This window comes from Saccopteryx leptura, chromosome 2 (assembly GCF_036850995.1).
Source record: "Saccopteryx leptura isolate mSacLep1 chromosome 2, mSacLep1_pri_phased_curated, whole genome shotgun sequence".
NCBI classification, from domain to species: Eukaryota; Metazoa; Chordata; class Mammalia; order Chiroptera; family Emballonuridae; genus Saccopteryx; species Saccopteryx leptura.
Genome location: NC_089504.1, coordinates 217,931,389 through 217,953,678, shown reverse-complemented (window position 1 = coordinate 217,953,678; position 22,290 = coordinate 217,931,389). Strand labels below are relative to the sequence as shown.

Below are 22,290 nucleotides of genomic sequence, written 5' to 3'. Positions count from 1 at the left end.
AGTCAGCCCTGCCAAGCTAAGCCCTGGATTTTCTCATCCAAGCACCACTGGGCAGCACACAAGTGAGGCCCACCAGTAGTGACAGGTGGACACTTGGTGGTGGTGGTGGGGGGGTGATGCTAGATGCAAACCATGGTCAAGAGAAGCACTGTTTGCATCATGCCAATGGGTGGATGGCAGTCAGCTCCCTGAAGCAGGACCACAGCTCATAGGCATCTGGGATTTGACACAAGTGAGAGATTTCAGTCAAGAGGATGAATGCAAAAATTACCCTCATTTGTCGATAAATCCAGTCTGTAAACACTGTCACGTTTCCGTACACTCCTGGTCTGTTAGGCTTGGCACAACCCGATCCCCAGCTCGTGTCCCCAATCAACCACCAGACACTGCTCTTCAACGTGACCAGAGGACCACCACTGTCACCCTGGGGGACACAGCAAGTAACAGAGCAGAAGGTCAAACCACAAGCCACACACACCACGGACCTTGCACACAGAGGGTGTGGGTTGGGAGAGGGTCTCAGCTGGACTTCCAAGTGGGTGTGTGGGATGGGTCTCATATCTCCTCCAATAAGGTAATAGTAATAACAACCCCCAAAAGAGACTATGCCAGTGACAAATTTTAGTCTATAACAGCTAACAGTTACTAAATCACCTGGTGTCCATATTTTAAAATAGCCAAATATCAGATACTTATTTCTGTCCCACCAATGCTTAGACAATATAAAATCCTTCTGGAGGAAGCAGCGGCATATGAGTGTTGATAGTACAAAACCTTTCACACCATGACCGTTAGCTACCATCATGTCTCAGAGCTGGCTCCATGTCCCAGAGACATTGAACCTTATTTCTCATGGTGGGGAGAGAGGGGTTCATCAACTCAGTGAAGTAGGCAAGGCTCAAAGTTTGAACAAAAAGTTGCAATCACCTGGCAGGAATCAATGTTTCCCTGCAGGTACCCTGCACAGAACATGGTCGATGTGATCAAGTTGTTGTAGACGAACCTGCTGTTGCACTGCCAGGGCTCGATTAGGGGCACCATCGCGGCGTTCAGCACCTCTGATGTTTTCCCTGGGACAGAGCACATCATTGTGCATTTAGTGCGGCCAGCAGCTCCCATAGGAAGAGACATGCCACTGCTGACACTAGACAGGTGGCCCTGTCCCCGCCCCTCCCTCCTTCCACCTCCCAAGCAATCTCCTGGGGGACCTGGGCTGTCTTTGCGGCTGGCGGGTCTGTGCCTAACGTAGCTCTAGGCTTTGGTTTCAGGGAGGAGACTTCCTGCCTCTGGAGCTATAGAACTCCTTCTGTTCTAGGACTGTCCTCAGTAGTCACTCAACGGCTTGGTTCCCATAGGATCAACTTTCCTCATTCATCACGCCCTCTTCCCTGGACCATCCCCAGCACACAAGGAGCTCCTGTTTCCCACCTTAAACAAACAGACCTTTCTCCATCCCACACCCTCCTCCACATGCTGTCTCACTTCTCAAACTGCTCTGAGTAATCATCGGCACTTGCCGTCTCTACTGCTTCCCTCCCACCTTGCTACCTCCACCTGACGCCTCTGAGCACCATGCACTTAATGTGAGGAAACAGAACTTCACAATGCCCACCTCTCCACCCAGTCCTTGCCTCCAGTACCATCTGGGGCTCCACATCACAAAGCTGAAAGCTGTCCCCCCTCGATGCTCTCACTCTCGCCCCTGCTGACATCCAATCCATCAGCAGATCCGATGGCTCTATCCCAAATCTATATGGTTGCTCTCCCTGCACACCCAAACTCAGGTCTGAGCTGCTATCTTATCATGGAGGACCACATTAGTGGTCCCTTCACTGTCCTGTCCCGGCTACTTTTGCCTAGCCAGCAGATTATGTCACTCCCTGGCTTAAAACTTCCAATGGCTCCCTATCTTGTAAGGAATAGAAGCCAGTGTCCTCATCATAACCCGTGGGGCCCCACACAATCTGGTTCCAGATGACACCCTTATGCTTGGCTCATCCTGCCCCAGCCTCACTGGCCCTGCTGCTCTTTAAACATCCTTGTCATTCAGATGTCACCTCAAGTGTCACCTCTTTCAAGAGGCCTTCCCTGATCACACACCCCCCCCCCCCGCACCCCCTTCAAAGCAGCGACAGTTATGCTTCCGGTTTGTCTGATCACATCCTGCACCACACATCCACACAGGAAGGTGACGTTTCTGTGGGCAGAATGTTTTATTTCATTCATCAAGGCATTCCCACCGTGGCAGGTACTCCAAATGACCCGCGGAGTTTCCTTTCTGCTGTGACTGCTCTGAAGCCTTGCTCGCGACTCTGAGGCTCAACAGTAGGGACTTCCTCGAAATGAGATGCTGGGACACCCAGCACCACTGTCTTCCGGGAAGATCCCACATCACCCAGCCCTTGTCCTCTATACCTTGTTCTAAAGAACTCCTTTGTACGTGTACCCTAAACACTTTTTGGAAGAAGGGTGAGAACAATATATAAAATGCTCCTTTGTACCAGTAAGCACTTAAACACTCCACACAAAGGAAACAGCCAGAATCCTTTCATTTGAAAATTATTTGAGATGAAAAGGAATGACAACAAAAAGAAGCTGAGCAGGTCTGTGCCAGGGGAGCCTACCTCATCTTCCTCTCTGCGGGATTAGGGCAGAAGGACAAAGGCCCTGGACAGCCCACAGCTGGCCATCACTGGCCATGCAAGCCCACCCACACTGAGTTCATTATCCCTCGCCATCCGAGGGCGGCTGACTTCCATCGTGGCCTGTTAGCAACAACAGGACACAATCACAGAGCAACATTACCCCCTCACACTCACGTAGCCTGTATCCTTCCAAAAGCAGTTTCCACACACTGTCCCATTTGATCTTAACCTGAACATGGTATGTTAAGTAGGGCAGATCAGATTCTTCCCATTCAGCAGATGGAGAAACTGAGGCATGAAGGCTGCGTGCACTGCCTACAGTCATCCAACCATTCAGGAGTAGAACCAGGAGTGACACCCAGGCCTCCTGCTCCCAAACCCAGTGCTGTGTTTCACGGGAGCTGCAGACATGCGTGCCCAGAGGAGCCTCACCTTTCTCGTAGGTAGCCCCCCACCCGGAAATCCAGCAGGACTGCTTCGGCTCCAGCATCATGCCTGGGTTGGGCAGACACACGGGCTTCACTTTGTCTGTTTCAAGAATAAAATAACACCGTGAGCTGGTCTGGTCTAACTGAAGACCACTGGCGATGATCTTCACCTGGAACTTCCCCATGTGTGTGCTGTTGGGCCATCCTGCCCAAGGGGATGCCAGACCCCAGCAGCCCCAGCCCTCCCACCGGCTGCCCCTGCCAGCGCCCTCCTTCCAAATGGCAAGACATTCGCTTCTGGGAGTTATGCAACTTATCAATGGAATTATTTACTAGCTCTGTTTAAAAAATTACATGGTTAACTTTTCTTCAAACTTAAATCTTCATGAAATAGGGGTTAAAAACAAACAATGTCTCCAAGGGACAGAAGGAAAAAAACCAGACTGTGACAGTGGTTGGAAAGCTGAAGGGCACTTCTAGCTTGCCCCTGGGACCCCACGTTGCTCACCAGCCCCCATGGGCTGGTTTCCTGCACCCACAGCGTCCTGGCTTGAAGGCAGACCTCTCAAGGGGAGGGATGAGGTTTCCCTTTTCCCGGACCCATGTGGAAATAGGGCACCCTGAACCCTCGGACGGACTAGAACGGGACCTAAGTAAGAAGCTAAGGAAAAGCATGTTTGCTGGTTTCTTTTAAATCATTTTAAATTATTATGTTAAAGTATTTTATTTCTAGAATTTATGTGAAAAAAATTAAAGCATCTTTACAAATTATAGACCAGTTGTCGCCAATTGGAGGTGATTTTGCCCCCAAAGAACATCTGACAATGTCTGGAGACAACTTTGCTTGTCACAGCTGAGGGGTAGCTCCTGGCATTTAGTAGGCAGGGGCTGGGGATGCTGCTAAATGACCCCACTGCAGAGGACAACCCTCACCCCCAACCACAGAGAATTAGCCAGCCCCGGATGTCTGTGGTACTGTGGCTGACACCCTTGTCTAAACTCTCATGGACTGATTACACTGCCACTCCGCTTCCCTCAACACATATGGGCACATCATCGGGCAGTCTGGCTTCTGCCAAGCTCACATCCATCTGGCAACCCTCCCGCATGCCACCCCAACCCGGTGCAAGTTACTTCCTTCCATTTACTACCACAGCACAAGTTTGATTTCCGATCCGCCTCACCTTAAGGTTTGGTCAAAATTGTTCATGCACCCTGAGTCTCACAAACAAAAATATGTACCGTTAAAAGTCAGAGGCGTCTGCAGCTTCATAAGAGCGATGTCATTGTTCTTGGTCTTAGAATCATAATTTGGATGCGAAATCACTTTTTCTACCCGGTACCCACTTCCATAGAACATGAAAGATTGTCTCAGAATTCCAGCAAAGGCCGTCCAATAGCGTGGATTGTTCAGAGGTCTGGAAGATAAAGGTAAATACCTCTCAGCATCTCAGAACCATAGTGTGAACACTCATTTGATGATCTAAAGTCATACACTGGAGCCAAAGTTCCCAGGGGTGACATGCCCCCATCAAAGCCAGCAAGACTGGCAAGAAGGCACAGGCTCTCCTCTCCTCAATCCCTACCTCAGCATGGCCTCACCTCCACACTTTCCCTCTTTCTAGCCCCTGCTTTACCTCATGGGTGAACCTGTGACTTCTGTGCATTTCCACACTAGCCCACAAACCCTCACAATTCTGAGAATATTTTTCTTGGATCCAAATGCCCCTCTGAAGTTTTAAACTTCATTTTCGGCAGGACCAGTCTTACCTACCTTTATATGCTAAGGCATTTTCTGCCACAGGAGGTGCTTGATAAATGTGTAGGAATGAAAAGACTCTAGGTCGGTAGCCATCAAGGTGTTTCCCACTGAGAGCACCCCAAATCCTAGAGAGCCATCAGAGTCCAGTGAAGGGAGGGAGGGGACAAGCTTGGGGAATGAGTACTGCTTCCTGCAGCCCTCACCACTGCTCTTAGGAGGAGCAGATGCACCTGTCTTACAGGTGCACACTATGGTCAGAGAGCTGAGTCAGGCCCCAACACACCCTAACCCAGAAAAGCTGTTCTGATGAGGGAGGTTTCCTCCAACACTGATGTGTGACCAAAAAACTCTATGTTTAAGAAAAAAAGGAAGGGGCAATATTTCCAAGAAGTTAATGCTATAAATTATGCCTACCCTCACCCCTCCCAACCTGGCTGTGTGGGCAACACTTGGCCCAAGGACACTTAACTGAGGCCACCGGGAACCTTCTTGCGGGGAAGAATGAGACCCCGGGCGAGTCTGACTGCAGCCTCTAGACCAAGGATAATTGTCCACAAGAAATCAGAGCTTCCAAGAGGGCAGAGAAGGACAGTGACATCCCAGCCCCACCTTGCATCTTGCTTCCCCGCCTGCATGTGTGGACACCCAGCGCATACTTGCTGAGGGATGGGTCTGACCATGTGCTTCACAAGCAGCAGCTCCTCTGACCTCCCCAGCCATACCCCAAAGCGGGCACCACTAGAACTCCCACGTAAACACACAGAAACCACAGCTGCAAGAGTTCAAAAGACTTCACTCAAGGCCACATGGCCATGGAGCCACCTCCAAACCCAGAAGCCCTTGTCCCACCATGAACATACTCTTCCACGCAGTGAGCGGCTGTCACGATCCACTCGGGGGTGATAATGGAGCCTCCACAGACATGAACGCCTTGGACATGCAGGCTGACCTGCCAGGGCCAGTCCCCTGGAGCGGCATTCGTCCCACCCACGATCCGGCCCTGGCGGCTCATCTTCGTGTTGACACCACACTCTGAAGGTGACAAGCACAACACAGCTGGCCAGTGAACAAGATCTGGGGCACCCTGCATCCCCAATACCCGCCACTGCCCCTAGCACTGTGTGTGCCCCGAGGGCTGCCATCCCAAAGGTCCCACCGCCAGGCTGGTGGGTAACTGTCACCACCTCTCACTCTCATTGGCTCGGGGTCTGACTTTGAAAGGAAAGAACATGGCCTGGCCTCTTTTTGGTTAGAGAGATGACAGAGCACTCCTCCAGCCCCCCCACCCCCACCCCCAGGAAGCACCACTTTTGTGACACTGTGACTCAGACACTCAGCAGGGGGTTCCTGAATGATAAGGGCCTTGGGATCTCTTTGAGTCCCAGAGGCATTGACTGCTCAGAGGCCCAGAATTCCTGAACAAAGTGAAGGAGGGACTTTCCCCTGTGTGCTGGTCGCATTCCCCACCTGGTGCCACTGGGGCTGGAAGGTGGGTCAGGCACCACGCTCTCTTGGTAACCAAAGAAGCTTGATCCCAGCCCTGCAGACAAGCCAGTGCCAGGACCACTGGGACATAGAGCCACCAGGAGCATCTGCCAGTGTCACCCCTTCAGTCAGAGAAGCTGAGCTTCAGGACCAAGAGCCCATGAAGGAACAGAATGGGGCTGTACCCAAGAGGAAGCATAGGGACAGTGCCTTCCCTGCTGATAAAAGGTTTGGAAACTATAAGTAAGGCAAACACAGCATAGGGACTGGCAGCTCCACCTTGGGGTGGTTCAAAAAGGGGGCCTTCTCTCTCCAATTCTCAAAGACATGGGGATACCCATTCAAATGTACAGACTGTCTCCTTTTTTGCAACACAAAGAGGAAAGTCAGGACTCACTCACCTATGCAGCGTAGAGACACCACGGTTTTTGAGGAACAGACGTCGCTACAAAAGAAGAAAGAAAATTGTGGTCACAATACATCAGGAGACACTTGACTCTCAAAATACTTAGAAATTAATATTTTCTTTCAACATTCTCACTCCCTTGCCTCTCCAAATGTAGACGGATCCATGACTGAAGGGTCGAATCAGGAAAGCAAATCCACACTGGGGACAGGGATGAAGAGTATGGGTTCAAATCTCACTCAGTACATGACTTTGGGCAAGTCACTTAACCTCTGTGCCTCAGTTTTCCCACATGCAGAATAGGCTAGTAGCAGCACTAACTCATAGGGTGGTTTTGAGGGGAAGCAACACAACAATGTCAGCCATTGTTTTTATTCTGGAATTTAAAATGATCCTCTAATATTTTTAAGGGTTCCATTTGTAAACACTGGTTTCCTTGTGACTGCTTTACAATTATTGCACAGAAAACAATATGATTAATTATCTTCCCAGGAGCAGAAGAAAAGTTACTCATTTAAGAGATAAACATTTGAGGTTACAGATAAAAAAGAAAGAACTGGTGCATTCTGTTGTATAGCAAATTCTCATCTGCACAGGCTGGAGAGGGCAGACGCACTCACAGGCATTCACAGCAGGCTGCGTTCTGCTGCACACAACTCCACAGAGACCAACGTCGGGACAGTCCACTGCATAGTGCTGTCTGAACACACACCATGAACCTGCTCCAAACCAATGACTGCCCACCTCCTCTGCCGGCTACCATGCAAAACTATAGCTTCCTTGCCAGTCCTGGAGGTAGCCTGACTGCATGCCACCCACCTTCTAGAAAAAAAGCACTAAGATACCAACCCAAGAATCACCCATGATTTCTGAAAGCCATCCAAACCAGAGCAAATCCCTGCTTCTGTGAATCTTCCCCAGAATGACGCAACACAGGCCCAAATACTAGAAGTCATTTACAACCCCTTCCAACAGAGATGCTCCACAGTGCCGAGGACTGTGGGTGTGTCCTGGTGGTCTTTGGCTGAGGGGCATTGGCCATGCCAAAAGAAGCACATTTCCACGAACTAGAAGATGTTTTCTAAGAATTGTGAGGTTGATTCTCCTCTACAAAAAAACCCCACTGCGCAAGCCACCAGCATCTGAGTGTGCTGTGGCCACTAGGATAGAAGCCAAGAGACTCTGATATTAAAGAGCAACTTCTGAAATCAAAAGAAAAGTCTTGCCACCTCCCAACACATTTAAGAGACACCACGTGCCAGACAAATGACCTTCTCTTCTTTCCTCCAAATGTGGCAGCCTGCCTGTGAGTCCCCGAGGCTCTTGCAGAGAGATGGCAGCCTCCCCTCCCTACCGCAGCTCTGCATCTGTGTGTAACCCAGGAAGACAAAGAAACACTCAGCCCCTACAAGGAGCCCAAGCAGCTGTGTTTAGCTTCTCTGGAAGGCAAACCACAGCCATAGTTTTGATGGGCACACCTGGCCACTCACACCCTTCCCCCTGGACTCACCCTGTCACATTCCCTGGGACAGCCAGGCTCAGGAGGAAGTCAGCCCCCCAGACATCTCAGCCAGCGGCCACCAGGAATGCAAACCTTCCAACCTCCCACTCACAGGAAAGGAGGGAGGACTGATTAACCCATCCTGCCCTAAAGTGGCACCTGGCCTATGGGGAGGGGATGGCCTGGCTACCCCCTGGGGAAGAGTGACAGGGACCAGGGAGCTTAGGAAAGCTTATTCACAAAAGACACTGTGTCTCTGACATGAAAACAGTCAGATAATGATGATACTAGGAAGACTGTAAGCATTTTAAACAGTTGTGAAACAAATCGAGTAGCTTAAGCCCTGCCCCACTCCATTGTTTGGGCTCATTTCCACCCACAGGACTACTGTGACCCACCCAGGACTGCAAGTTGGCTTGGAAGTGCAGTAAATGTGGCTGAACAGAACTAGTTGCTCCCTCTTGGCCTCTCACAGGGCGTCCTGTGGCACAAGGCTTGGGGCTGAGAACCCAACCATCCCGCTGTCTGGAACTGTGGAATTCCTGGGAAACAGGAGTTTCAGTGCTAAAACCAGCCAAGTCCTGGGCAAACCGTGAGCTGGTCACCCTGCTGGGACCCCAAGCTGCTCTCTTGGTCTCTAGAGACCCTCCCTGACACATAGTAGGTCCAGTTCTAATGTCCAGATAGTGAAGACAATAATGTGGACTCTCAGGTTTGCAATGGCATCCAATACCATCGAGGGTGGAGGGCACAATGAAATGGCACATAATCCTTCTCCAGAATGAACCCAGCTACTCAGGGTGACCTGTCCTGCTCAGACTCTATACCCCTGGCAATGAGAACGCAGCCAAACCCACCATTGCAGCTCAGAAAAATCAGACTTAGGACAGTGATGCCCTATGATATCCCCTGCCATTCTCATTCTACATTTTTCAAAGGAGAACGGAAATCAAATACCTGTGGTAGAGCTTTTTGTAGAGATCGGTGTTGCTGGCACTCAGGTTCAGCTTCATAAAGCTGGTGGCCCCGCTGTCGTCCACTATTCCCTGGCTAGAATAAAAACTATTCCTAAAAAAAAAAGAGAGAGAGAGACAAAAAAGCATATTTAAAATAATAGTTAAGTTGTGAGTGATCACAAATCATATGTCAGATCGCACTACTTCTCTTGCATGAACTTCAGATAAAGGGGAACACTTTAGCATTTTGGAAAAGAAAATTATAAGTTCTGAACAAGTGGCTACGTTATAACCATCTTTCTCGACACCATTACCCTCAAGTGTCAGATTAAAGTCCTCCACTGGTCGTCTTTCTAATCTAGTTTGGGTGAGAATAAAGAAACAACAATTGCCCTGGCCAGGTAGCTCAGTTGGTGGAAGCGTTGTCCCAAGGCACCAGGGTTGCAGATTTGATCCTAGGTCAGGGCACATATGAGAATCAACCAATGAATGCATAAACAAGTGGAGCAACAAACCAATCTTTCTCTCGCTCTCGCTCTCTCTCTTCCCCTCCCTTTCTATCTCTCTAAAACCAACCAATAAAAATATTTTAAAAAGAAAGAAACGAGAATAAGGATGTGTACATACATATGATCTAACAGATTTTACAGCTATTAAAATGCCCCCGGTTAGAAGTACAGGTCCTGGACTGTGATGCGGGCTTCACTCTGTCATTCAACTCTGCAGCAGGGATGGCATTTTGAAGTGATTCATTAGCTAAGATACCAATGTTCTTATCAAGTTGCAATTCCTTTTGGAAACAGGCATATAGAGAACACCCTAGAACTGCATAGAAGTCACACAGGGACACCCCAAAGAAGAGATAGCAGTAATAAAATCACCAGTGATGTTCTGGTGAGATCCTAGTTGGGACTCTGGGAGGGGACAGTCCCTCCTTCTCTCTCACATTCCTTGTGACTATGTGCAAGAAAGAATTCTCTCATGAACCAATACAATGATCAATCCTCTCCTGTTCAATCACCTTCAATGCCTAGCATGTGTGTGCTGTGAAGGTTGTGCAGGGTTGGTTCCTGCCAACTTCCCCATCCAGCCCTCCTGACTCAGCCCCCAACCCCAGTCCCCACCCAGAGAGGCCCTCCATCAGCATACTGGGCCCTGGTGACCACAGCACTGGATGGTCCTGAGGAACCAGGAGTGGACAGAGGTCAAGGCAGAGCTGGGTGGCGGGCAGGGAGAGAGCAGGGGTAGATGTGATGGGCAGGAGGTCCCCTAGCTGGCTTCCTAAATCAGCCCTGGGAAGGAGAAAACTGTCCACGATGCTCGAGTGCTGGCACTTCCCAGGAGGGGCAGTGAGAACCACTGGTCTTTCTCGAGTTTCTGCTGCCTGTCCCAGTCACCATGGTGCCCCAGCCCCACTTGTGAGGTCACAGGGCTCCAAACTCACCTGTAGCCCATGTCCTGGCACGCTGCCCTTCCATAGCTCTCACTCCAGTCGTCCTGGCACACGGGGTGCCACGACTTCCTCTGGGACGAGAACACTTGCAGGATGAAGTGTGGACCGTAGAGACGAACTGCAGGGAGAGACGCAGCCCATGCATTTCAGACAGCTGTTCCGACTGCTGCATGGCCCTGCCGCCTACACAGGGTCTCAGGCGCCAGTTCCCTCTATCCAAGGCGCTGACCGCCCTCGGGGGAGGCCACACATCTATTCTTTCCCTGCTTAAAAAGTGCTCTTTACCCAAAATAATTGAACGCAGAGATTCAGGCAAAGCCTTGCACATAGATGTTCCCTGGCAGCACTGTTCACAACAGCCAAAAGGTGGAAATAGCCCAAAAGTCCATCGAGGGATGAATGCACAGTATGCAGTCTATCCACACAATGGAATCTTATCCAGCCACAGAAATGAATAAAGCACCGACAAGCAGGACATCTGTGAACCCGGAAGATACCACTTAGTGACAGAAGCCAGGCACAAGGGCCACATACTGTCTATAAAATGTCCAGCGTAGAAAATCTGTAGATACCGAAAGATTAGTGGTTACTTAGGACTTGGAGGGTGGGAAGAAGCCAGCTCAAGGTTTCCTTCTGAAGGGACAAAACTATTCTGGAATTGACTGTGGCGATGGCTGCACGAATCGGCAAATATGTAAAGGCCACCAAATCACACACTTTAAAAAGATAAATCTTACTGTAAGTGAATTATATCTCAGTAAAAAAAATGCTTTGAAGAAATAAATAAATAAAAGGTTTTTGAAAAATGCTCTTTCAACAGTCATTTTGAGCAGCATGTGGAGTGTCTTTTGCCCAAACCCTGGGCCAGGGCAGAGCGCCCAGCAATGTGCCCAGTACCTGGTGGAGGCTCTGCCTCTAAATTCATGCACATTCAGCCAAAACTCAGCTCTGTTGCTTAAAGAGATAAAATTTTATAAACACAGCGTAAGCCCCTCCCAATTCCATTCCTCTCTCTCCCTAGAAGTAACCACAGCTCAGAATTTTGAGCACATTTCACTGTGTGAGAGAAAAGTCAAGTGGCGACTCCCAGAACGGACCTAAGAGGACTTGGATTAACTGGAGCGTTCTGAAAAACCGAGCTCTGTGGTTTGGGGAGAACAGCTGTGGGCTCACAGTGTACGATAAAGGACCCACTATTCTTGGACCTCATTCTCACCTCCTGTCCATGACCCCTGACTTGCTGGGCAGAATGACTGACATTCCTCCATGGAATATCAGCCTTGGTCTCATTATTTCCCAATACCTCCGTGATGAGTGATTCCACATGCCATGTGTGTGTTAGCCAAGTGTTCTGTGAGCAGGTAAACAAACTGTACTGCATCCGGACAATGGAATGTTACTCAGGGCTATAAAGAAATGAGCTATCAAGTTGGAAAGACATGGGGAAACTTAAGTGTACATTACTAAGGGAAAGAAGCCAATCTGAAAAGGTCATATAATGTATGATTCTAAATACCACATTCTGAAAAATGCAAAACCAAGGAGACAGTAAAAACATCAGTGGTTGCCTGAGGTTGGGGAAAGGATGAACACGTGGAACACAAAGGATGTTTAAGGCAGTAAAATTACTCTGTATGACACTATAAAAATGTAGACATGTCATTATATATGTGTCCAGATCCACTATCCCAACGTAAATACATTAAACATTTGACCACAATAACAAGAGTGAACCTTACTGTAACCTCAGAAATATAGTTAATAATGATGTATCAATATTAGCTCATCAATTATAATACATGTACTGTACTAGTACAAGACATTAGAAGTAGGGGCAACTGTGTTCTGGCCGGGTTGCTCAATGGATAGAGCATTGTTCCGGCACACAGAGGTCGTGGATTTGATCCCTGGTCAGGGCACATACAAGAAGCAACCAATGTGTACATAACTAAAATGCAACAACCAAGTGAAACAAGATGATGCTTCTCTCTCACTCTCTCTCTCTCTCTATTTCTATCTCTAGCTCTCCCTTCCTCTCTCTCAAATCAATGGAAAGAAAACTTTTTTAAGTTTAAAAGAAATAGGGGTGATGGTGAGGGGGATGGGAATTCTGCACTCTGCTCAACTTCTGAGTATGCCTACTAATTTAAGTAATCAGAATTAGATATACTTTCAAAATTAAAAATAGAAAGTGACACTAACATGGTAGAGAGTAAGGGAGACATTTCATTCTTGATTTATGGACATTTGGGGAGGGATTTTTTTCCCTTCCAACTATCTATATTCAAATGCTAACTGGGAAAAGATGTCAGCTGGTGCACCAGAGAACCCTAGCAGGTCTCAAGCAGTTTTTTGTTTAAGTATTGTGATTTTTTTCAGCTTTTCTGAAGTATCATGGACAAATAAAAACTGTATAAATTTAAGGTATACAACTGGTGTTTTGATGTATGTATGCATTGTGAAATAATCACCACAGTCAAGCTAATTAGCATAAATATTCACCTCAACCCCCTTCCTTCCTTCCTTCCTTCCTTCCTTCCTTCCTTCCTTCCTTCCTTCCTTCCTTCCTTCCTTCCTTCCTTCCTTTCTTTTCATGGTGAGAACATTTAGATCTGCCCTCTTAGCAAATCTCAGGTACCTAAAGCATTATGTTAACTCTGTCCCCTCAAGTGGTTCTTCTGTTTCTCTTATGGCATTTTATTTATTTATTTATTTTTTACAGAGGCAGAGATAGACAGGGACAGACAGACAGGAACGGAGAGAGATGAGAAGCATCAATCATCAGTTTCTTGTTGCGCGTTGCGACTTCTTAGTTGTTCATTGATTGCTTTCTCACATGTACCTTGACCGCGGGCCTTCAGCAGACCGAGTAACCCCCTGCTGGAGCCAGGGACCTTGGGTTCAAGCTGGTGAGCTCTTTGCTCAAGCCAGATGAGCCCGTGCTCAAGCTGGCGACCTCGGGGTCTCGAACCTGGGTCCTTCCGCATCCCAGTCCGACGCTCTATCCACTGCGCCACCACCTGGTCAGGCTCTTATGGCATTTTAATAGAGAAAAGTATACGTGTGTGTACTTGATAAGTGTTTTCTATGTGCTGTGTCTACATGTGTATAATTGACTTGTGTGTACATGAGTGTGTATGATTGAATAGTGGTGTTTCTGTAGAGAGAGTGTGTATGTGGATACTTCATATGTGTGTTCGCATACGTGGTGCGTGTACATGACAGTGTGTGGATGAGTGTGTGTGAGTTAGAAAAACAACCCAGCTCTTCCCTCCTCCCGGCACCTGTTTCTCATGTGTCTCCTTTATCCTCACAGAATATTTTACTTCTGACACTTCTGGTCACCAAACATGCAGGGGGCTTTCCCCACACCAAGCTATTCTCCACACCAGGGTGTCCTACAACTTAATCCTGACACAGTCTATCTGGAGATGGCTTCAGATCCCACAGGTGAAGGGCTCAGTCCCACAGGATTGTTCTCACTCTAAGGCCAGATGGTCACCATGCTTCTGACCAAACTGGAGGTTCCCCATCCCCTGCTCAGGTTTGGTCAGATTTTTAGAAGAAATTACACAACTCAGGAAAACATGCTTATGTGCACTGGTTTAGGATCACAGGACGTGATGGAGGAGGTGTGGAGGGCAAGGCACGTGGGTGCACCGCTCTCTTGGCACCTCTGCCCACCCGCCCACCAGGAAGCTGCTGAAAACCATACTCTTGGGATTATATGGAGGCTTCATCACGTAGCCATGATGGACCACCAACTCCGTGTTTAGCTTCTCTCCTTTTTCAAGAGTATGGGAGGGAGGGCTAAAACTTCCCAGCTTCTAATCATGGCTTGTTCTTTCTGGTGCCCAGCCTCATCCAGGCCCACACCCAGAGTCTTCTCATTACAAAATATACCTGTGTCACCCAGGAAATTAAAAGGGTTTTAGGAGTCTGGTGTCGGGAGCTGATGTCAACGTCCAAATAAAACAAAAGATGTTCTTAGTGCTCTTGTCACTTAGGAAATTGTAAGGGTTTCAGGAGCTCTGTGCCAGGAGCTGGGGGCAGAGACCAATATATATTATCTCACAGTGTATGTGTGTGCTGTGTGGGTTTGTGTATATGTGTGTGAGTGTGTGAGCGTGTTTGAGCGGAGTTGGGGAGAGAAAATCACTACGTATGCTTTGGTACTTTCAGAATTCTGAGCCATTTGAGTATATTAATTCTTCATATATTTAGAAAAATATAACAGACATTAAGAAGAGAAAGAGAGAAGGAGACTCTACAGGTAACATGAATTTGTCTCGCTGGAGCTGGTTCACTCACACGCACAAGTGTGTAGGAAACATCAAAAGCCATTTCTACCCGGTACCCTAACCACCCTCTGCTCAGCCTCCAAAACTTCCCACTTAATGTCAAAAACGGGTGACCAACAGATCATGGCTAAAATAAAGGCAGGCACTGTGTCAAAAGTTTGGAGAGTGAGTCGATTGCAAGTGCAAACGTTCCCCGACCAGGAGCTCCTGGCACAGAGACGGGGGCATTCACCTGTGGGCACAGGTGACCATGCGGGTAGCAGAGGCCAGCCCGGTGCCCAGGCTTCCTCAGGGAGGAGTCCAGGAGCCAGGGCTGACAGCACAGCCCACACAGGTGTCTCGCCCAGGAAGTGAGGATGTGCAGGAAGAGAAAGCTCACCAAGGAAGCCACGAGGAAAGGAAGATGCCCATGATATGGGCAGTCTTTCCCCAGTGTTAACTGTATGAAACGTTATCAGCTCAGAGGACAAGCACTGCTCTCTGGGTGTGGGTGTCAGTGACGTTAGCCCAACTCTGGGACTCAAGCATCTCTTTCTCAGTTACAGTCACAGCACAGAGTGTGCCCTCAACTTTACATTTGAAGCTGTTTGCTCCTTTTCACAGTCATGTGGTGACATTCTGTGGTAGATGGGAGTGGGCATGTCCCAGTGACTGGCCCTGTCGTGTCCCTCCTACTGCTGTGTGATGCAGGACCAGGAACACTCTCTCTGAGCTGTCTCCTCATCTGAAAATCGGGGTTAACTCAAGACTCCAGAAAGGGAAGCATGATACAGGCCTGCATTGGCATGTCCTAAACATGGTGGACCCCGGTGCCTGGCCCTGACCACACGCAGTCCCCCACTCACCACACTGGTTCTCGTCTTCCCCGCTGGGACAGTGCAGGACCCCGTCACACCAGTGGGAGGCGCTGACACAGGTCCCCGAGGAGCCGCACTCCATCCCTGACAGTGCGCACTTGTTCCGTGCTGGTAGAGATGGAGGGAGACGCTTGTCAGGCTCAGGAACCAAGGAACCTGCCCCATAACCACGAGTTCTGTCTTCCACTGCATAATGAGGAAGAATCTTTTCCCCTTAATTTTGACGAGAGGCTGTGTCCTTGCTACAATACATCAAAGCAAACAAGGCTACAGGGCAGCAGCACAGAGCACCTAGGGCACGCCTCTTCCAGGGCTGTTGCGAAGGACTCCTGGCCTTAGATTTGAACAGGCTCCATTACCTTTCTGGTCACTGCTATACACTGTGACACAGGGGACCAGGTGTGGTCCCAAGGCAGGGAACCTGTGCTCAGAGTGCCAGGTGGCACCTGGTGCCCCAAACCACTGAGTAAACTTGAAATGCTTCTCCCACCATGTGTCAACACCACACTCATGGCACGGGACCTCAACAACCCACAGATTAGGAAGAAGCACGTGACTCAGACAAGGTGATGCTTGCTTCCAGGAATGGTTATCCATGCATCGCAGTGACTAAACAGAAGGAAGGAGAAGACAGCTCATGCTGGAGGAGAGAAAACCCCCAGACCAAAGATCAAGGCTGTTGAGTGCTCAGCACACCACAACGACCCGAGCATCGCGTGCCAGGCCCAAGTCACACCCTCTCCAGCTTCGGGGTGGTCACTCCACACTTACTGAACTTCCAGAGCAGGACAGCGGCCGCCACTGCTCCGGCGAGGACGGCCACCAGGGTGAAGGTGATGCAGAGTGCTCTCTTAGTCTCTGAGAAAAAGAAACAAGTTTACGATTTATTGAAAAGTGTTTTTTTTTTATCACACTCTCAAATGTATTCTACTACTTTTATAATATAGTACATCAAGAAATAATAATTCTTATGCGCTTAAAAAAGCAACATTTGAGGATGTATCCCAGGAGGTCTTAATTGTTCCATGGCACTAAACTGTGTGCTTTTTCAGAAACCAAACGTAGGAAGCCATGATATAAAGCAACATACAATAAAATTAATCTCTTAAAAAGAAAAGTATGGTCTCAAAATTGTTAAATTAATGATTAATGTAACAAATTGGCTGAAAGAGGAAAAGTGCCTTGTTTCAGTAGTTACAAGCATAAGCAAAATCCTAAAAATGTCCCCAAAACTATCACCTCCAGGTCAGTGATACTCAAGGCAAGAGAACTGTCTCACCATGGCTGTTCATGAAATGACACTACAGACCCACCTTGCCTTGTCCAGTCATTAGCTACATGTGGTTATTTGCACTTTCAATTAATTGTGATTAAATTACTAAATAGTTCGGTAAATGCAAGTGCTTGATGGTCCCTGTGGCCACTGGCTACCATGCTGTCATTGTGGCAAGTTCTACTGGGCAGCGCTAACATCGACCCTTCGGTCTGAGGGCAGCAATATTTTTAGCTAAGAATAAAGACTTCGGTAAAGGTAACCAGTGATCTCTAGTCAAAACAAACTGGCATGCCATTATAGGTCAGAGTGTAAGCCCAATGTTGTACGTAGCTTCAGAGAACGGCCCCAGACACCCTCACCCGTGGCAATTCCTACATGGAGGGCAGCTCCAGGCCCAGGTACCCCTGGGAGCTTTCTTTGGGAGGAAGGTGGAGAGGTAGAGGGGAAATGGGGAAAAGAAATTTAAACACATCTTCGAACCTCCTTAGTATACACCATAGGACACCAGGCTGGAAAGGAAGACTGCATAGGGAGGCCTGGTGCACCCACAGCTACACCTCTGGTCTTCTGCAAGTCAATCAGGACAAGAAATTCAGCTTCTGGAGTGGACAGACCAGAGCTGACCCATCTGATTGGGGCTGAAAGCCATGTTCTGAGAATTCCACAGTCTGTTCTCATACTGTAACAGGCTTAGGAATCACCAGAGGAGAGATTCTGATTCATACGGGGGCGAGGAAGGCATGAATTTGCAGCTCCCAACAGGCTCACGGGTGACTTCAAGGCCACTGCTCCAAGGAGCGCCAAGGGCCACCCTGCAACATTATCAGAACTTGGCCTACAGCGATGATGTCTGGGGAAGGCAAGGTGGAGTCAAAGAGGCCGCTTGCTGGAGAAATTCCAAATGGCCAATATTACCCGCTGGCCAAGAATAATCTTTTCCTTTGGGCAATTTTCACGAATGTTATTTTATCTAAGAAAAAAACAACTTGCCCGGTGAGTTAAGGGATATTAAATTAGGTTATCTCAGCCTCTCGAGTGTGTGGCCGGTAATCTGCCCAGGTCTTACTGGGAGCAGGTGGGCAGTGGGCACCCCCAGTTTTACCTTTGGTGGACCAGCATTTTGCAATCAGTGTCTGTTCGGCCCAGACTTGACTCTATGTTGGTTTCCATTTACCTTCATCATGATCAATTTAGTCTACTGAGGATTCAGCCCTACTGTTTGTTTGCATCATAGGCTTGCTGGCCCTCATTCTCCAAAACCTAAACTGTAACATGTGTATGCATTGTGATTCAAAGTGAAACATGTAACTGCTGCTAAAGCAAACAGATACATTAAGTCCAAGGATGGCCCCTGTACTCCTGGTGGGGGAATCTTCTGACTTGTGCTACTTAAGTCACTTGCAGAATACTGTACTGTCAAGGCTCTGACAAGGCTACAGATCGCCTGAGTCCATCTATATGACTTTCTGGAAAAGACACAACAGTAAGATCACTTGTTGCCAAATGCTGGGGCAAGAAGAGAGAAGAATAAACACTAAGAGCACAAAAACTGTTAGGGCATGAAACTATTCATATGATACTGTAATAATGATGGGCAGGTGCCATCATACAGCTGTCAAAACCAATATACAATAAAAAAGGGTATTATTCTAATTTAAAACTAGGACCTTTGTTAACAATAATGTATCAATATTGGGTCATTGATTTTAACAGATGTGTCATGCTCAGGTAAGACAATAGGAAACTTTGGGGGATGAGGGAAGGAGGTATATAGGAACTCTTTACACACAATTTTTCTAAAAGCCTGAAACTACTCTTTAAAAAATAGTATATCGTTAAAAAAAAAAGTACTTCCAAGGTCAAATGTTACACTTAATAAATATATATGTTTTTATATGTTATCAGCCAACAAAATGTTCTAAAAATAATAGCGAGGTAAGTTCAAAAGCTATTTTTCAGTTTAATGGACAGTTTTATACGCAAAACCGTATGTGTAGGGTCCTATTCTTCCCACAAAAAGTAACTGACAAGAGATTCCTATATTCCTGTCCAGGTGTCTGTCATTACCAACTTTTCCCCTGGAAAAGTGAGAACATGCATGTCAGGCAAGTGGGATCTTTCAGTTGGCCTGGGTTGGACGGTCATTCTTATGAGTACCACCTACTGAAGGTGCTGACCTCAAGAGGGGACCCCTGGTTTCTGACCCCTGTCCTCTTTCTTCAGGAGGCAGGTATCACTGTCAGGTTCCTCAACCCTCTTCACCTGGCTCCCTTCCCACCACGCTGACAGACGTCAGTGTTTTTCAACTGCCATCCTCTGGACCGGTCCACCAGAAATTTCATGCCAGTCTATGAAAGAATTAACCACCCTAATGTTATATGAAAATTACAGACCCAATGATCTTAGTCGAATTTGCTTATGCTTGGGGTGATTTCTGCCTTAGTGGTCCCCAAAATGATCCTCCTATTTTCACTGGTCAAACGTGTAAAAATGTTGAAAAACTGCTGGACTAAGTTCTCAGCCTCAGTACTATTGACATCTCGGCTGGATCAGTCTTGGATTTGGGGGTGCCCTGTGCACTGTAGGATGTTGAGCAGCACCCCTGGCACCCACCCAGGAGATGTCAGTAGCACTCATCCCTGGGGGGGTTTTTGTTTTGTTTTTTTGTTTTTTTTATTTTTTCGAAGTTGGAAACTGGGAGGCAGTCAGACAGACTCCCGCATGCGCCCGACTGGGATCCACCCGGCATGCCCACCAGGGGGCGACGCTCTGCCCCTCTGGGGTGTTGCTCTGCCGCAACCAGAGCCATTTTAGTGCCTGAGGCAGAGGCCATAGAGTCATCCTCAGTACCCGGGCCAACTTTGCTCCAATGGAGCCTTGGCTGCTGGAGGGGAAGAGAGAGACAGAGAGGAAGGAGAGGGGGAGGGGTGGAGAAGCAGATGGGCGCTTCTCCTGTGTGCCCTGGCTGGGAATTGAACCCGGGACTCCTGCACGCCAGGCCAACGCTCTACCACTGAGCCAACCGGCCAGGGCCCCACCCGTGGTTTTAACAAAACTTTCTCAGACTAATATCTCCAGGGGTCAAAGTCCTCCCAATGAAGAACCACTGGCCACTGGTCTCCACCTGCCCAACAACCACGAGAAAGATGTTAGCATGGAGGCAGCCTTCCTTGAACAGAGGAAGTAATAGAGGGGAAGAGAGGACCTTGTAGCAAAGAAGCGAAAATGATTGAGATTCCTTCATGAAGGGATTAAAAATGCTACATAAAATAAAGCAAAGGCTGATGGAAAGAAGGAACAGCATGGACAAGCCATGTGAAGAGTGAGGGAGGCAAAAATACCAGAGTAATTGATAGTGCTTGTTAACAGCAGGGAGGTTGGGGGGGGGGGGTATGGCCTACAAGGCTCCAAACAACACAGGTGGATTCACTTCGGTCATGCTGTGGTGGGCAAATGGAAATGCACTTTGTTATTCACCTGGGACAGCATGAGTTGCATACACATGTATATCTCCCTCAATAAAATAAAAACATTAGCAATGCAAACGTTAGGAGAGCCACTGTACTGGTTCTGGAAGAGGGCTGGCTGTCCTAGTCCACTGCTGCACTGGGCAGGTCTTAACATAAATGACGAAGAAGAAGAAAGGGTCTGGGGAGGAAGGAGACAAAGTCCAATGCAAAGAAGGGGGGTGAATGAGAGTGTAAAAGAGATACTCTCTGTTGACACGATCAATCGATGACAAATGGACACATAGCTGGCAGTCCCTCAGGTCCTCTCTGCAGCCAGTTCGGGCCTGCCCACAGGTCATTAAAGCCAAGCCAAAGTCTCAAGGACCTCACTAGCCACTTTACTCCCTGAACACAAAATCCTTATTGAGCCTCTTAACCACAACAGGCTGTATCCATGGAACTGCACCACAAAGGAAGGTCAGATCGCTTACTCCTGCATCTAAAGCTTACCTACCATTTATTCAAGATAAGCCACAGAGGCAAAGAACAGTAAGAGAGGCCCATTCTGGAAGACCATCCTGGGAGACAAAGCTGGGACAGGAGAGTTAAGGAAATGTGAAGATCTTTGCAGCTCAGAGACTCCTGAAAGGCCTCAGGACAGGAGGTGACCCCTGGGCAGCTGACAGCTTTGACACAGAGGAAGGGGAGAAGGAAGGCATGTTAAATGGACCAGCTCTAGCAGCCGAGAAGAGTTGGCCACAGAGCTGGTGGGAAGGGAGCCCTTTAGAGAAGGAAGACCCCAAACTTGGGTTCCAGTATAGCAAATAAACACAAAAATGGGTCCTACTTGAGGTACATGATGCCCCAGATGGGGACTTGGGCTGCGTGTGGATGACGGGTGTCGAAGCGTTTGTCAGAACCCTCGGGGCGTAGTGGGGTACTGCGGACGGGTAGTAGTGAGCCGGGTACGCTGGGTAGGCATTGGGGGATACGGGGGGCGGTGGGGGATACAGGCGTTCAGGCTGGTATCCATGGTTTTCGTAGTAAGGTCCAGCACCTGGTGGTAATCCCTAAACAATTAAAAAAAAAAGAATAATATGAAACCCTAATGAATACATATATATCCCAGTGCACTCAGACAAGACACTGGAAGCATTCTTCAGATTCTTTTAGGGTGTCTATATTATACCAAAAGCTAAACCTACCTAGAATAAAAGCTAACCAGAATTCTCAATTAACTGTCAATAGATTTTATTCTATTTGTTTACTATTCATTTTTTTATTGTGGTATAATTACTATGTAATATGGTACTGGTTTCAGGTGTACAACATAATAATTCAACATTTTTACAAATTGTGCAACGATCACCACAGTAAGTCTAGTTAACTTCCATCAGCACACAGAGTTACAATTACTTTCTTATGATGAAACTTTTAAGATCTATTTTCTTAGCAGTTTTCATATATGTAATACAGTATTATTAACTATAATCATCATGCTGTACATTACATTCCCCAAGATTTATCTATCTTAGAACTACAAGTAGTACCTTTTTGACCCCCTTCACCCATTTCACACATCACATTTTTTTTCCCTAACCCTAACCCTACACACATCACATTTTTAAAGAAAAAGTGTAGGCCCTGGCCAGTTGTCTTGGTGGTAGACCGTTGGCCCGGTTTGTGGATGTCTCAGGTTCGGTTCCCAGTCAGGGTACACAGGAGAAGCACTCATCTACTTCTACACCTCTCCTCCTTTTGCTTTTCTCTC

At 47.9% G+C, this 22,290-nt stretch overlaps 1 protein-coding gene across 6 annotated transcripts in view; it reads right to left on the bottom strand.

Moving 5' to 3' along the window:
* TMPRSS2 (transmembrane serine protease 2) overlaps positions 1-22,290 on the bottom strand; it is a 44,896-nt gene that overhangs the window by 2,598 nt on the left and 20,008 nt on the right. For all 6 annotated transcript variants that reach the window (XM_066370142.1, XM_066370145.1, XM_066370143.1 and 3 more), the window contains 11 exons: positions 21,367-21,589; positions 16,566-16,652; positions 15,783-15,902; positions 10,628-10,754; positions 9,185-9,295; positions 6,722-6,765; positions 5,696-5,867; positions 4,316-4,491; positions 3,078-3,173; positions 928-1,070; positions 272-424 (listed from right to left, as the gene is read on the bottom strand). In XM_066370142.1, the coding sequence (XP_066226239.1) occupies positions 272-424; positions 928-1,070; positions 3,078-3,173; positions 4,316-4,491; positions 5,696-5,867; positions 6,722-6,765; positions 9,185-9,295; positions 10,628-10,754; positions 15,783-15,902; positions 16,566-16,652; positions 21,367-21,589 (1,452 nt within the window). The remainder of the gene's footprint in view (positions 1-271; positions 425-927; positions 1,071-3,077; positions 3,174-4,315; positions 4,492-5,695; positions 5,868-6,721; positions 6,766-9,184; positions 9,296-10,627; positions 10,755-15,782; positions 15,903-16,565; positions 16,653-21,366; positions 21,590-22,290) is intronic.